At 39.5% G+C, this 17,088-nt stretch overlaps 1 protein-coding gene across 6 annotated transcripts in view; it reads right to left on the bottom strand.

The window, feature by feature from the left end:
* Window positions 1-17,088, bottom strand: part of GRIN2A (glutamate ionotropic receptor NMDA type subunit 2A) — a 197,431-nt gene that overhangs the window by 85,837 nt on the left and 94,506 nt on the right. For all 6 annotated transcript variants that reach the window (XM_030002000.2, XM_030001999.2, XM_030001998.2 and 3 more), the window contains one exon: window positions 3,617-4,209. In XM_030002000.2, the coding sequence (XP_029857860.1) occupies window positions 3,617-4,209 (593 nt within the window). The remainder of the gene's footprint in view (window positions 1-3,616; window positions 4,210-17,088) is intronic.

The following is a 17,088-nucleotide window of genomic DNA, read 5'->3' as shown; positions in this document are numbered from 1 at the left end:
TTTTCTGGGTCTAGAAAGCAAATAAAAGCATCTTAGAATTGCAGTGACAGGGGAAGGATAAATTGTGTGCTTCCAAAAGTATATATCTTCAAACCAATTGAATACTCAAAGGATTTGAGAAAGAGGGAGGAGGAGCTTTCACTTCATGGCTTACTTTACATAGAATTTCTTCATAAATGGAGATGAAAATCGCTGTCTAGATGTGGGAAGTTGCACATAAAGCATTACCAACCTCCATTTACAAGCAAATTAGATATTATGGCACAGCCTTAGAATACTATACTGGGTTTAAAGCTGAAATAGACTGTCATTATAATAGATGGAGTCTAAAAATCCTGGGGTTTTGCTCCATTCTTGAGCTTGGCTTTGCTCAAGCATCACCTTACAGAGCCTATTCCCTGCTGTCCACTAAATTCTCTGCTCCTGAGCTCGCAAGCAGTGTCCCTTTGTGGAACCCTACTTCTCCAGCATTGATTTCCAGCATGAACAGGGAGGCACAGTACAGCAGATCCCAGGTCCATAAGGTGTTTACAATTACTTCAGCCCTTTTCATTGTGAGGGTGCTCCAAAATCCTTTGTTCAAGTTAGCTCCTCAATACATTTATCTTGTAGTTTAAAATACAAAGCAGCACTATCTGTGACCTGAAACTGTGAAGATAACATTTCAGAATAAACCCCCGATTTAGGCATTGATTTGTCATATAAGGAAGTGTGCTGGTTTTGGCTGGGATAGAGTCAATTTCCTTCATAGTAGCTCGTATGGGCCTATGTTTTGGATTTGTGCTGAAAACAGTGTTGATTGATAACAGAGGGATGTTTTAGCTATTGCTGAGCAGTGCTCACACAGAGCCAAGGCCTTTTCTGCTTCTCACCCCACCCCACCAGCGAGGAGGCTGGGGGGGCACAAGGAGTTGGAGGGGACACAGCCGGGACAGCTGACCCCAACTGACCCAAGGGATATTCCAGACCGTATGACGTCATGCTCAGCATATACAGCTGGGGAAGAAGAAGGAGGCTGGGGGGACGTTCAGAGTGGTGGCGTTTGTCTTCCCAAGTAACTGTTACACATGATGGAGCCCGGCTTTCCTGGAGATGGCTGAACACCTGCCTGCCATGGGAAGGAGTGAATGAATTCCTTGTTTTGCTTTGCTTGCATGCGCAGCTTTTGCTTTACCTATTAAACTGTCTTTTTCTCAACCCACGAGTTTTCTCACTTTTACCCTTCTGATTCTCTCCCCCATCCCACCAGGGGGGAGTGAGCCAGAGGCTGTGTGGGGCTTAGATGCTGGCTGGGGTTAAACCACGGCAGGAAGAAACCTACAATTTAGTGATGAGGGTAAGAAAGTACAATGAATTTACGTAATTCACCTTGGCACGGAGAGACTGGTCAACTCCCAGAGATTACTTAGCACTGCTAAATGCTTGTATACACATGCTTTTCTTGCAGATTATATGTGACAAGAATAGTCTTGGGGATTTATTACATAAGAAGGACTATTTAAAGTTTATTCATTTTAGTGTAATTCTGACATTTCTAAATTAAAAACAGACTGCTTCTTGTTCTTGTGGTGTTGGAGAAGCTCAAAGAATCTCCGGTACAGAAATTATATTCTCACTTCATAGCTCAGTGTTTTGCATCGGGAAGTGACTTTATTAACCACAGTGCACTGTGTTACAACTTCTCCTATTAATAATTTCTCTGTGCATCATGCACTGCACACTGCAGAATCTCCTGGTGAAGTCTAATCTCACTGCCCTAACGCTCACAAACCCAATTCTTGTAGTCATACAGATTTAATGAGAAAAAAATGATTGTTTGAAGAAAGACAACTTATGCTGAATACTGAATACCTAAGTCAAGTCTACACTAGGGTATTACCAAAACAATGGGGTAGAAGTCCTTTTCTAAACAGGTTCAAGTTTTTGCGGCCCTTCCAACTGAACCACCGTATTTTAAACACCAACACTTCCGATGACAGAATACAATTTAACTTTCACAGAAACTGGAGTTCAAATATTCATAGTGAAGTTCTTTGTTTGTACAGAACCCACTGTTAAGGCACAGAATTTGGTTAACGGGATGCCATTAGCTTTTGCTTTTATCTGGCATTGTCACCACATGCATTAAGAAGAACCTTATGAGGATCACATACCTCATGTAGGTCACATACCTGGGAGGGTGCGGGTAGGCCAGTCATCCCAGCAGTGCCTCCCAGCTGCTCTGCCCTGACGCTGGTGTGTGCAATGGCTTTCCCAGAGCCATGCTGGACCAGAGAGCCACCCCAGTGCTGCCTCCTGTCACTCCCCAGGGGCAACTGGGGCAGCAGGAAAAGAATCACTGATTTTCTGTAATGCCTCTGGTGAATTGGTACAATTTTAGAGGCAGAGGCTTAGAAATAGGAAAGGGGAGACCCAAAAAAAGTGGAAGTGTCTTACTGAAGGCAAGTCCTCTCTAAGGAGAACTGTGCAAGTTTCTGAACTTTGGTCACACTGTTTATAAAATACATGTATGAAATGTTAAACTCCCTTTATTTGGCAGTATTTGGCTTTTAAGAGAGCTGCTGTGCACAAAGATGCCCTTTTCATGGAAAACAATAACTGTTGCAGGACATCATATGGCAATCAACTCCTAATCTAAATATGCATGTACATCTCAGAAGATTAAAAATGTTCCACAATCTCCTGTATGAAAACAGCACTGACTTTCCTTCTTGTGCCAATTCCATACTGCTTTTCTGTAGAAAGAGCTTCATCTGCAATATTTGGTCTGAACAAATTTCATAAATACTGCTTAGTAGCTTCCATAGGAGATATTGTAAAGAGCTATTAAAAAATATGCAAGATTCCCTTTACTTCCTCTCGCAAACCAGATAAAGAAATATATTACTGTGTGACACGTATTCATGTATTATGCAACATTTTGGGTAGAAGTAATCATGAGTTCCACATCTAAAAGGGATAATTAAAAGGAAAAAAAAAAAAGGAAGCAAAGAATCCTGATTTAAACCTTGGCAGTTCCCATATGACAAACTGTTTTGAGAAAACATCCATATCAACTTGGATTAATGCAGATTAATTTTTACAGTTATTCTAGTACAGGTGACAAAAATAAAATCCTCACAAGCAGAAGTGACAGATTTCAGTTATTAGGTGATAAAAGCTGCCTAACTAATCTAATACTTCTATAATTTCCAGGGACACCTCTTTAACACCGCACATCTCTTGTCTTCTGAAATGTTACCAGGTTCCTGCTGATGCAAGTGATTCAGGCACAGCCTCCAGAGCATTTTGGCAATTTTACCTCATAGTTAAAGTACACAACAGAACGATTTTCTTAACTCAGCTTCATACCCTCTAAGACCAATTTCTGTCATCTTCTATATCAGATCCAGAGCAGTGTTTATTCTCCGCAGCACATAACATCATTACCATGCGCACAGTTAGGAGTGCAGCAAGTCCTGTCGCATGTTCCCTTGGAACATCTGAAATCATTGCTTTATAAAGGGCATGATGGGATTAACAAAAACCAATATTCTCCTTTAAGAAACATAATGGCAATAGAATGGAAAATTACCAACATTATGTAGGGAAAAAAACTCAAACCAATAAGCCTTACTTGTGCAAGGTGTGAGATGGCCGGTCATTTTTCTCCAGCTGTCCATAGCAGCTAGTTTTCGCTTCAGGAATGAAGGAATATTTTTCCAGCATGGCTGATGCAGCAGTGGCAATAATCCCAAGGCCATCCCGTACCCGAGCTTCTAAACTGTAGTCCCATTCATCATAAGATGCTGAAATGAGTCCTGAAGGAAACTCCTTGGGAGTGATTTCTGTGTTACCACTAACCAGGCTGGGAACTATCCAAAAGAAATCATAGCCAGTAAGACCCAGGGAACGAGCCTCATCCAGTATGTAGACAGCTTCATCCTTGGAACAATATAGCAGGATGACGGATGAATGAATTTTCTTCAGCTGAATTTGGGTCTTGGCATCTCCAAAGGCAGTATCAAGTATGATGACGTTCTGCATGTCCCAGCCCACAAAACTATTTTCTACTGTGGTCTTAATGACATTGATGAAGTCTCGATATCCAGGGAAGGTGGTGGTCACCAGAGAGAACACGTGCCAGTCATAATCCTGCATGATTTTCAGCATGACAATGGCTTCTTGCTGGATGGAAGCCCCAAACTGGAAGAACGTGGACATCACATCCTAGAATACCAAACACAGTGATAGATTACTAATTTTGTACAAGTCTGAAGAGAATAGAATCTCTAATTATTTCTTTGGTCCACCATGGCTACCAAACTTCAATTGCATTCAGATAACTTTCTGTGCCTTATCATATTCTTATCATTAATAAGCAAACAATAAGTAAGATTGTAAGTACCACAGCTAATTAAAATATTTGCCAAAACGTGACAAACAGATATTTATGTAGGAAATTTCGGAGTGCTTGATGACTTGAAGACAACAGCTCAAATCAGTACTTATTGAGGAAGGTCCCCAGAGACAACCACCCACTATTAAACAACTCATCTCCAGCAGGTAGCTTTCAAATCGTCAACTTATTAGGAACGAGACCCAAAATTCATACCAATTTTTAGTTACAATGGAAATAAATTGCAATGCACATGCTGTATATATATGAAGACGTTCTGTACTTCCAGACCTAATGTCTGAGGGATACGTCCTTTCCACAGATTCACTGGACTTGGTGGAAGCTGTCAAACTCTGCAGAAGTAGATTTGTCATCCCCAGGTACTGAGTTCCCTACTGTTTGTGGGCTCACTACTGATCATGCTCCATTCACAGCACACAGCCCATTGATGCCTGAGGTAGAATTAACGCGATGGGACTCCAGGGACAACCGGCAAGCTGCCAGTGTCCTCATTAATGGACTTAAATGGAAGTAAATTCAAACAATGGCCTCATGGTCTGTAACTGGTAGCTGGATTGCCTGAGACAGCTGTGCTGTCAGTTTGCTAGGAGACTTATTTCTAATATTTGTCTTAGGCTTTTACAGTATTCACAGCATTTTATACAGCATAAGGGCAGGTGCCTCTTATTTTAACAACATCTATCAGAAATAGGCAACACAATAATATATTTTATTGGCACTACCTTTATGAATAGGCTGCCCAGGGAAGTGGTTGAGTCACCATCCCTGGAGGTATTCAAAAAGCGCGTAGGCAAGGTCCTCCAGAACATGGTTTAGTGGGCATGGATGATGGTTGGACTTGATGATCTTGAAGGTCTTTTCCAACCTAAATGATTCTATGATTCTATGAACATTTTAATTGGTCTATTATTACCAAGATGCTGTAAGGTCTAAATTTATTTTTTAATTTTACATTCTAGATTTATATACATCACAATTATTAGAGTACCAAAACTATACACAGGAAGCTGTGTAACTCTTTATTTTCATTTTACTTCAGTATACATTCCTGACCAGTGGTGGCAACTTATGTGCATCATTTTCAGATACAGAAAGCATGAACTCCTGCTGAAATAAAAGCTTATGATGTAAAAATAAGATATTAACCATTGAAGATTTCTTATGCAGCCTTTACAGGAAAGATACACGTGGTGCTTTTAATCTGAAGAGTTTTATGAACGCGGTTGTGAACTGCTATCCTATTTTACACTTGCAGGGAACAGAAACAGATTAATTGACTTAGGTTTCACGGCAAGGTGGTGTTAAACATACAACTATTAGTGAGAACAGTACCTCAGCTCTACAAGTTCTGTATTTTATCTATGGAAATCTATTTAGAGCAAACTGAGTGTCTATGTTTTTTTAATAGAAGATAAGGAGTGTTATTACTTTCCAAGTGTTAAGAACCTGACACCAGGATTTTGTATAGCTTGACAGCAATAAAAGTCTTACAACTTGTCTCAGACCATGAAGACTGATATTGAAGGTACAAAATACACACTACTGGTGGTAATGAAGTCATCTGCCATGGCTTCTTCGGTACCTCAAAGACAGCATTCTGAATGCCAGTGCCAGATTTCCAGTGTTTTGGGGTTACAGATGTTATAAAACATATTTGGGAGAAGAATTGAATTAGGAAGGTTTGATCACTGAATGCTTGTAGGAGCTATTTCCTGGTGACCGGCACTGTATACATAAAAATAAACAAACAAGCCTTTCATCTGGGGACACTTGCAGCTAAAGAAACCCAGCACACAGAAAATCTGCTCAGTGTCAGCATTTAATGGTTTAGTTACTGATTTATTATTACAAGCTAAATTAGATATCTAAAGACAATGCCATGAATCCAAGTTTGCTGTAGCTTCCTAACTGAACATAAAGAAATATTGTAACGCAAAGTCAATCACTTCAGTTTTCTTCTCCAGTGCTTGTCTTATCCCAGTTTTTACTTGTGATTATGCTAAATCACAGTAAAAATAAGTAAAATAATTTACAGTAAATTAAATAGGTTATTTCCATCATATTCTTTCACTCTACCCCATTTCTATATATGGTTTATGGCTACTAGTGTAGTGGAGTAATTCTTTCTTTCACCCTACCCCATTTCTATATATGGTTTAGGGCTACTAATGTAGTGGAGTAATTCTTTCAAACAATACGTACACCTTGGTCCTTCATGCATCACAAGGAACTTCTCCAATAAGGCAACTGAGGATGAAGTCTTTAAGGGCAAAAAACAATGCACATGGACATTTCCAGGTGTGACCTTTCTAACTAGTAAATACAGATTTTTAACCAAGAGGAGTCCTTGTCATCTTCCCTGGCAATAAACGCTCTTGTGCAAAATGGCCTGTGTCACCATTACAGGAGTCTGACAACACAAGGAATGTACTAAAAGTAAATATTTTCCCTTTGTAAACACTTTGTTAGAAAAATAGTTTATGAAAGGAGTTTTGATTAAACATTTTTTGTAAAGTTCACAGTCATATTACATGAACTCTTTTCACATAATTGTGAATGTGAACTTCAGTCAAAAATCAGGCAATTAATATCAATTTGTGATCAGAATAGTGAAAAAATTGTAATTGTATGGTGAAAACAAGTTTGGGTTCAGGAAAAGTGGAGATACAAATATCACAAATGAGATTCTCATCTGAAGAAATTCCATCTAGCTCCACTGACTTCATGTGATGGTTTTATAGAGCTGAAGATCTGACTGTAAGTGTTTACAATGAATTTGAAACAGATGGAAGATTACAAGCAAATTGCAGCCTTAGGAACTTCAGCAGATATTTAAATGCCTATGAGGACAATATTCAAGGACATATTATCCATTAAGTTTAGGGGGCAGCGGGGGGTGGGAGGGTGGAGTTTGGTGAAGAAACAGCAAATAAATAAATAAAACTATAAGGGATTCATTCTTCCTAAAAAGCATTATTATTCCTCTGCTTTATACAGACTTAGTATTTTGTTACACATACAGAATTTAAGTTCTACTTTTCTATATTCAAAAGCAAACTAAAGTGTTGTTTGTAAAAAAACAAAATTATTCCATTATTTTAATTCAGCTGTCATCCTATCATCTACCAAAACATCCGTCTAAGTCATTGCTGAAGTAGGAATACAGATGTAATATCAGAGGTTCTTTAAATGCACATCAGAAATACATTCTTTTTCTTTCCTCAGTGGCCCCATCTACTAAGATTATTGGTGGAGGATGCAAGGAAGCTGTACCACTTATCTAGTACAAGAAACTTTTATACAAAGGAGTTCCACAGATAAATCTCAAAGCATGAAAATCCCAAGATGTTACACTGATATGAGCAAAAATTTAGTTAGAAGTAGTTGTGGAAATAATTAAGTAATGCTTTATTTGATTTTTCTGTTCTAGCTTCTTAGCTGGTTTCTACCACAGCCAAGTAAACAAAAAACAGCAATGAAAAGAAGGAAAAGAACAAATGAAAACTTTCTGTTTCTTTCTGTCTTGCACATGAACATACAGTTTATAGCAAAACATCTCCCCATATGTTTCACACCAGAAGGAAGTAATCCTTAAATTGCTTCTTGCTTAGCATTATTCTTGAATTTTGTACACAATATAAAATTCTGTCATTACAGGAGAAGGGCACTTCAGCGTTCCCATGCTTGTGCACAAAACAGCGCTCTGGTGCTGTCATTTCATAGATTAATATATTAGAGTAAGTTGCTTTCTAATTAGTGTATCGAGTCTATAAATCTGTCACTGTTGTCAGAACTGCACATTTCACTTCCCCAATTCCAACAATTAAAGGAATATTTCTCTGGAATCCTCATCCTCAGCTATTTTTATGACATCTTAGTTTCCTAGCTCCAGCTTCTCCATGAGATCAGCAGGGCATATTCACAGCTGCTGTAACAGCTGAGGTAAGCCCTGACAGTAGTTTATGCCTACTAGGGAAAAAACTGCAATAGTTGGTTAGTTAAGGGAAGAAACATTTGTTATCTAAAATAGTATACCTTTTGTTAAATGAAAATGAAATGCTAAACCAGAACAAAATAGGGGTCAACATAAGACCAAATCGATTTTCCACTTGGCAGACTCGTTGAGGACGGCTGTTTCGCTGGTAAGACAATGTTATGACAGGAAGCAAAAAACAATATGAAACACGGTTTAAAAAGCAATCCAGAGGCTGATTTTATTCAGCTAGAAACAAGATTATTATGACAGGACTACAAGTAGGACTTTATAGTTATCTTAATTACTTCATTCTTACTCACTCTCTGTCTTCCACAGATATCCAGCAAAAATTATTTTTCTCCTATTTTATACCACTGTAACTTAGATATTCCATTTTTATAACAGATTTAAGGCATGTAGTGCTAGGTCTACATATACAGTGCGAGCTGTTTCCTGTTTAATGAATTATAGCAGTTATTTGGCATTTTTATGAAGACTGGAAAAACTGAAAGACAGATTAGTCATGAATTTAAGATCAATAATTTAGCATCACATCAAAAATATACAGAAGGAAATTATTTGTACCCACCGCAAATGTAGGTAAATATGTATCTCGCAGTGTGTTAACTTGGTACCATTTTTCTTGGATTACTTGAAATGATGTACTGATCCGCTGGTAAACCTGAAGTGAACCGTGTTTATCTGTTATGAATATCTAGGTTTCAGCCATGGGGCCTTCCTTTGTGGTACTATACAGACCCATGCAAAACTTTCAGTAAATGCAAACACTGACGTGGAGGAGCTGGAAGGAAAACCTTTCCTCCCAAGATACCCTGCACATTTCTAAACTCTTAAGTTATTAAATTCCTGCCTCTATTCATTAACAGTATAGAACATGCAATTCCCAACACAAACATCTCACTGAGGCGCCCAGGGAGAAAACTCCGCCATTATCACCATGGGAGCAATTTGGGGGAAAATATACAAAATTATATACTTTCAGGCAGAGCAGAGCAACATGTGAGGGTGGAAATAATTTACTAATTATTACAAACAGCAGAAAAGTCTTGCTTCCCAAAGACCTGCCACCTCTCTGGCCTCATACATGGCAAAAACATGCATGACCCCCACCCGCAGGTTTCTCTGCTGATACCAACGTCTCCTCTGGGAGCTGCACTCCAGCCCTCCCCCGCGGACTACGGAGCTGCCCGGGCAACCCCCACCAACCCCCACCGCCCCGCGTGGGACTCCCCAGCTGCCGTCACCCCGAGACAAGCTCAGCTGCAGCGAGGCCCATGCCCAGCCCCGGCGGACACTGACTTGCTCCTTGCATTCGCCCTGGAGCCTGTCTCGCCCCCCTGTTCTTGTCCAGCAATGCCTGGCTCCCCCATGGCAGCCCTCCCGAGGCACGGGCTGAGCTGGCCGGGAGGGAGGGAGCAGCAAAGCGGGGGGGGTCTGTGCATGGGGGCACACGGGCTCCTGCAGCCCCCACGCAATAGATTTTAAGTTCTCCACGTCTGCCCACATAGACCTGTGAACGTGTTTCACCATTTGTCGCTGAGAAGGCTGAGGCCTTCTAGCAGAGCTAGAAAAGGGATGGAAATTTTCTTACTCTGTAATTTAACTGGTGCAAATGCAGAGCCACAAAATGTATAAAGGTCAACAAAAAGGACGAACCGAGGCCTTACTTTTTATTTTAAAAGTTTGCTCTGGGAGAGGAACACTCAAGTTAGAAAAGGGCAGTAGCAAGCAAGGGAGTACGTTATGGCTTTCCAACATCTGACATGTCCCCTTTTATTATTTCAAGGAATAAATATCAGAGAAACAGGATTTTGAAAGGTTAGCGCCAGCTTAATCAAGCATGTTCTTTCCCATTTCCAGAGGGAACCTGCAGGGATTCATTTTGCAGAGGCTTCTGTAGTTTCAGGTCATGGTTTTATCCTAAGAATTTTGCTAGATAACAGAGAGGTTTTGGTTTTGTTTTTTTTTCTTTAATATATCCATTTGATTTTATACTACCTGCTTGGCTTATCTAGGCCTGCAACAAGAGCTGAAGTTTGTCACTATTTTTTCTATACCAGAATAGCAAATAAACAAATACAATGGAACGAGAATAGGATTTCTACAGATCATTGCGGAGTCCACCAATTTTTGATCGTTTACATTCTTCAAATAATACAGTGTCATGTCTAACGAATTCAAGTAACTCAACATGCCATTACAGTGAAACAACTCAACTTAATTATGGAAGAAGACCAGTTTTGCACAGAGGTCATGAACCATTCCCTGGGCTGGAGCACACCGTGTGGGTTTTCAACACATCCGGGTTTACTTTCATGGATTGTCCAAATGTTGGAAATTGTGGTGTCTCAGTCTGAGCTCCTGTTCAACCAGGACAGGCAAGTGAAAAATGCTTTCAAAGGCTGAAATGACATCAAGATGTCTGTGACCAAACTTGATAAAATCCTGAAAAGATTAATGCGAACCGGCAGGGATTTTTGTGTGGTCATTTGATGAAAGGTTTATTCACAAGATGCCTCCTTTCTAGATAAATTTCATCTTCCACAGTTACAGAAATGTCTTACAGCATAAATATTTCAATGAGGAAGGGCAAAATTGTGGTTCTACAAAAAGACAGTGTGGAGCTGGGTGTACCATAGCTATTTGGATGTGTAACGGCTATTATACAGCTTTGGGGGTGAAAGAAAATCCCAACATGTAAGGAGTACTGATGCCTGCAAGGAAGATAAGGGAGAATAAAGAGTATTTTCAGGCAAATTGTATTTGCTTTGTATGTTAAAATATTTCTTGAATATAAATCAGTCACTCTAACCCACAGAGGATCATGTGGTGCTGTACATCAGTGTAAAGCATTAGCATTATCCTAAAATATTTTTCCTTTATGCAGAAGATAAGATTTGTACAAAAGTTTCTCATTTCCTATAAGTATTTCTCCATGAAAACAAATATTGAAAAAAAGTGTGTGACCTAATATATCAATTAGTTAGCAAGGAGGACAGATTTTATGCCATAGATTATAGCTAAGTATCATTTCTCTTATGCCCCTTACCATGACTGCAGATAAATGTTTTGGCATTTTTTAAATTTAGGTGTTGGATTTTCTCATGGTTTGTACAAGCAGCGTCCTTCTGCTTTATTCATGTAATTAGTCAGCACTAAACTGATGCAAGTAAATAGTATCTTAAAGAGCCCCAAAAGACCTCATTTTCCATGGGAAAATGACTTTAAATTAGCCATGCAGCACATCTTTCACCTCAAAGAACACCTGAGTTCACATGGAGACCTCTTGCGTCTGTACTTTGAGTGAAAACTCTTCAAACAATTGTTATGAATAATGGGAGAGCAATCAGGAAAGTTAATGACTTTTCAAAGACAGAGAGGGCAATTGCTGTGAAGATACTCCAACAATACTGGTGAAAGTAACTGGCTTTCTGCTGTATGGAAAAATTCATCTGGCAACAATTCACATTTGATACATCACAATAAATTTGTGGTGATAGCGTTAAAAGAAAATGGGGTACTGTTCCTGTTCTCCCCACAGCAATGTGAGAAAGTTTAGAACAAACTGATGATGACCTGTTCTTTACAGGTTACCTACCTGGATGAGAAAAATAAACAATGAAATGATGCTATAAAATGAGGTAGAAAGAAACCTAAACCAGTATTTTACTGCAAAACTTTCAAAATGTACTTGTTGGAAGGAGAAAAGCCTAGACTTATTTTCAGAGCAAAAAAATTCATTTTTCAGAATCATAGAAAGCTTTTCACCAGGTAACAGAAATAAAAAGCACTAAGAGTGCATCAGTGAGCTTGTGAATTAGTCCCATGAAAGGTCAAGACTCAGGAAATCCAGCAGGGATAGACACAGATGTCCAAGGAAAGGAAAGGTCTGGATAACTTGCCTCCCCTAGTACTGCTATTTCACTGTAACTCACATAATTTACCGCTAGAAATAACATACCACAAAGACATAGGACAGATGAAGGATACCAGCTAAATGAGCCAGATAGGTTTCTGGAAAATAAATAAAAATCTTGGCATACAGACTATCCATCCCCACTATCTCACTCTCTTATAGAATCATAGAATCATTTAGGTTGGAAAAGACCTTCAAGATCATCGAGTCCAACCATTAACCATGCCCACTAAACCATGTCCTGAAGTACCCCGCCTACTCGCTTTTTGAATACCTCCAGGGATGGTGACTCAACCACTTCCCTGGGCAGCCTATTCCAACGTCTGACAACCCTCTCAGTAAAAAAATTTTTCTTAATATCTAACCTAAATCTCCCTTGCCTCAACTTGAGGCCATTTCCTCTCGTCCTGTCTCCAGCCACCTGACAGAAGAGACCAGCACCCCCCTCACTACAACCCCCTTTCAGGCAGTTGTAGAGAGCGATAAGGTCTCCCCTCAGCCTCCTTTTCTCCAGGCTAAACAGCCCCAGCTCCCTCAGCCGCTCCTCATAAGACTTGTGCTCCAGGCCCCTCACCAACTTGGTTGCCCTTCTCTGGACACACTCCAGCACCTCAATGTCTTTCCTGCAGTGAGGGGCCCAAAACTGAACACAGGACTCGAGGTGCGGCCTCACCAGCGCCAAGTACAGGGAACAATCACCTCCCTGCTCCTGCCGGCCACACAATTTCTGATCCAGGCCAGGATGCTGTTGGCCTTCTTGGCCGCCTGGGCACACTGCTGGCTCATGTTCAGCCATCTGTCAACCAGCAACCCCAGGTCTTTCTCTGCCAGGCAGCTTTCCACCACTCTTCCCCAAGCCTGTAGCGCTGCGTGGGGTTGTTGTGACCCAAGTGCAGGACCCGGCACTTGGCCTTGTTGAACCTCATACAATTGGCCTCGGCCCATCGATCCAGCCTGTCCAGATCCCTCTGTAGAGCCTCCCTACCCTCGAGCAGATCAACCCTCCCTCCCAACTTGGTGTCATCTGCAAACTTACTGAGGGTGCACTCGATCCCCTCGTCCAGATCATTAATAAAGATATTAGAGAACTGGCCCCAGTACTGAGCCCTGGGGAACACCACTTGTGACCCACCGCCAACTGGTTTTAACCCCATTCACCACAACCCTCTGGGCTCAGCCATCCAGCCAGTTTTTCACCCAGCAAAGAGTACACTTATCCAAGCCATGAGCCACCAGCTTCCTAAGGAGTGTGCCATGAGAGACAGGGCCAAAGGCCTTGCTGAAGTCAAGGAAGATAACATCCACAGCCTTTATATTCGCACTAGGACATTATTTACCAATGTTCACATTGTTTCATATCAGTATTGAGACACTATGTATTTTACTACCAAAACAACATGCTGGGCTGTGTGGAATTTCTCACCATCCTCAGGTTTCAGCCTGCGACTATAGAGAATTATCTATCAAATCAATTAGTTCATTTACTTTGAACTACATCTGCTCCCATAAGGCCATCAGAGATGAGCTGCTTTTGATTCATGGGCAATTTGGGGAACTTTAATGGATATAAAATCAAAGCATTTAGGTTACAGTGAGTTATATTATTTCTTGGACCAGACAGCTGGTTCTAGTTATAAGTCTTGAAAACAACCCTACTGTTAATGGCCATGCGTACTGAAAACAACCTTATATATGGGGTTTAACTGTCTGGTTTCAAAATCAGTCCCTGATAGCCAGGTTTTGGTACAGGCAGATGGATCTCTGACACAAAGGAAGATTCTAAAATTTCCAAGGAACTCCAGAAAGAGAAACAAATGAAAAAGGAGCATTTTATCTTCCTCTTTCAATAAAAAGTGAAACTTGCAATCTGTATTTTTTAAATTTTCAGCAAATAAAATTTCATTCTAATAGTTTTGTCTTACATATTTTACTGCCCCAAAGGGTTATATCATTAGTTTTTAAAAAGCACAATGGCCACATTTTGTCAGATAAACAGCTTTTTACAGCATCAGCCTAATTCTTTTTTTTTTCAAAATCAGTTACCTGAATCGATTTGCTCTACCCCAGCCATAAGGTACCTGCTAAATTAAAATATGTAGATTTGGCGACATTTTTTCAGTTTAATGGTAATATTTTAGCTAAGCAAAATTTCATGTGTTTACATTACTATTGCTGTGGAATCAAAAAAATTTGTTTGAATAGCTTATGGAAATTTTCAAGAATCAATGCTATGCAATAACTCATCCCTGCTATTTGGTATCTAACACACTAACCATTTCACTTAACCATAAGATGACATCACAGAGTAATTTAGATATGTATCATATACACCCAACCTATATGAAAAGTTGTTCAGAACAAGGATTTAGAGTGGTTGAGGACAAGTATGATTCTCTGTTCAAATTTTCTATCTTACCTAGTACAAGTATTGCACAAGAAAATCCTGCAACAACAACCTGCTTACAGCTCATGCATCAGCAAAATCTGCGAAAGGATTTTCGTACCGTTTTTGCCATTAGGAGCTTTAAAACCAGCACCATCCAAATTTATTAATCCTGTAAACAGAATCAAAACTTTACTAACCCACGATAACTTCTAAATATGCTATGGCCAAGAATCCAGCATTAAATCCAGAATCAGTAACAATTTATCATTTAATGGCAGCCGAATCAAGCCAAATAGGGTGATAATTTATAGTATGTATTGCATGTGTGCATAAATGCCATACTCTATCTAGAAAGATATGCATAATTAAATATCAATAAAAATGCCTTAAGACATAATCTCCTTATCTGAAAACATTTGGTCTCAATTGAATGCTAAAATACTTCTCACTTGTGTTGATGATGATAAGCCAGAAAACCATTAACTAAGTAATTTCCATACATCTACACTTAACAAGTAAAAATGAAGGCAACAAACAACCTCCCCCTCCACCCCCTTTCACCAAATGGTGAGTATAAAATATTAAGTAAATAAAAGAAATATAAAGCCAATTTAATTTTTTACTGTGTGCTTGTAACTGTGTGCTTTTTCCTTTATGAGCCAGGACTCTTGGACTAGCCACCTCTCTGTACCTAGTCTGCTTGAGTGGCATTGGTCTGAAGAGAGAAATCCAACAGCAAGAGGCTAAGCTGGGGAGGACAAACAGATAGACAGATGGGAAGGAAATTTTTAAGAGGAAGGCTAAACAGACTTCAAGGAGCCATTCAGAGCAGCTTTCCATGGCAACAGACATTCATGGGATATATTCAAGTAGCAGAGGAAGATGATGATAAGATGAGAGATTCAAGATTGATCTCTTCAAGAAGATATATGCATTTTGGTTCCCCAGGTAGTTTGGGTGCTAAATAAGAAGAGATGCAAACCTAACTCCCCTGCCTTTGGGAGGCAAAGTCACAAAAACATCATAACTTATCCAAAGCATGCATGCCGCTTTCAAGATCTTCTAGAAGGAAGTGTTTCAAAATACTCAGTATGCTCCTCTGCTCTTATGTGCAATCAGCAGATCTGAAGAAGAGAGGGTATTCAAGGGAAATACCGTTTATGCTTATCCTTTATATTGTCCTCTTTAGGCATCATCTTTGGCCTCTGGGCAAAGCTACAGCTGCTCTTCTGTTATGCTAATAGAAATTACATGCTTTCTCAAAGTGAGTGATCAGCCCATCAGTCTAGCAATGAATATCCCTTTCCATTGTACATTTAATAGCAGCAGGTCAGAAGCAAATTCAGTTACAAAATTTCTGATATGTATGATCTATATCAGCACTTACATATCAATCTAACCTAAGACGAGAGGGTGGCTAACAGCGTATCTTAGAATAAATCCCATTGATAAGAACATAGCCCAAAGTACACCAACAACTTATGATATTTCACTGGTATTCATTGCAGAGCCTTTGAATAATCATAGCTGAAATCACAAAACAAGCCATATTTGTGTTAAAGTAGTTGCAAAGTCTCCAGTACTCAGAGCTACTGCATCCATAGGAGAAGGAACATAGGCAGAATGTGGAATGAGGAAGAGTGTGGAATTCAGCCGTAGGCAGATACAACAGTTTTGCAATATCAACGTGCTAACCAGATAAGGACATAAGCATTTAATGTTGCATTCTGTGATGGATGGTAAGTAAAGTAATATAACAGAGATATGCAGGCAAAAAACTCTGTTGCACCTACTTTTTCTGACTCTACCCACACTGTTCCACACCTTTGACTTAAATCTACATTTTCTTTTTGGCATTCTGTTTAAGGATGCATCAACTTATTTAGCTGCAAGAATATCACCCATCAAGAGATTTGCCAAGCATTATTCCCATGAGCAAATAAAATTCTGGGCAGAAAACCTTTACCAAAATATATTTAAATTACTGAGATTTTTATACAGCCAGTAAAACTATTTCTTCTATGAAATAGCTTAGCTCAAGTTACTTTTCCTTAGTTAAGTAGAGGCAAAATATCTTTAAGCATGGTTCTGATTTACTGTAGATATCAGAGGGAAAACATAACTTCAAGAAAGGAAATATTCAAAATGTTAAGTTCAGGTCCTTACAAGGCATAGTAATTTTTTCTAGAAATTATTACAGATTTGACAGTCATACTAGATACAGTAAATACTGCACTGCTATAGCAAATTGAGTATCTCATTTCCAGCTATAAAAAAACATGTTTGTACAATGTTCAGTACAGTGTGAAGAGGACTGAAGCCATCTTTCTTAACCTGCACAATATCTTTGTACTTTGAAGAGAGAGACATAATAACCCTTGTACTGAATA

This window comes from Aquila chrysaetos, chromosome 25 (assembly GCF_900496995.4).
Source record: "Aquila chrysaetos chrysaetos chromosome 25, bAquChr1.4, whole genome shotgun sequence".
Classification (NCBI taxonomy): domain Eukaryota; kingdom Metazoa; phylum Chordata; class Aves; order Accipitriformes; family Accipitridae; genus Aquila; species Aquila chrysaetos.
This window is presented reverse-complemented; position numbering and strand designations above follow the sequence as displayed.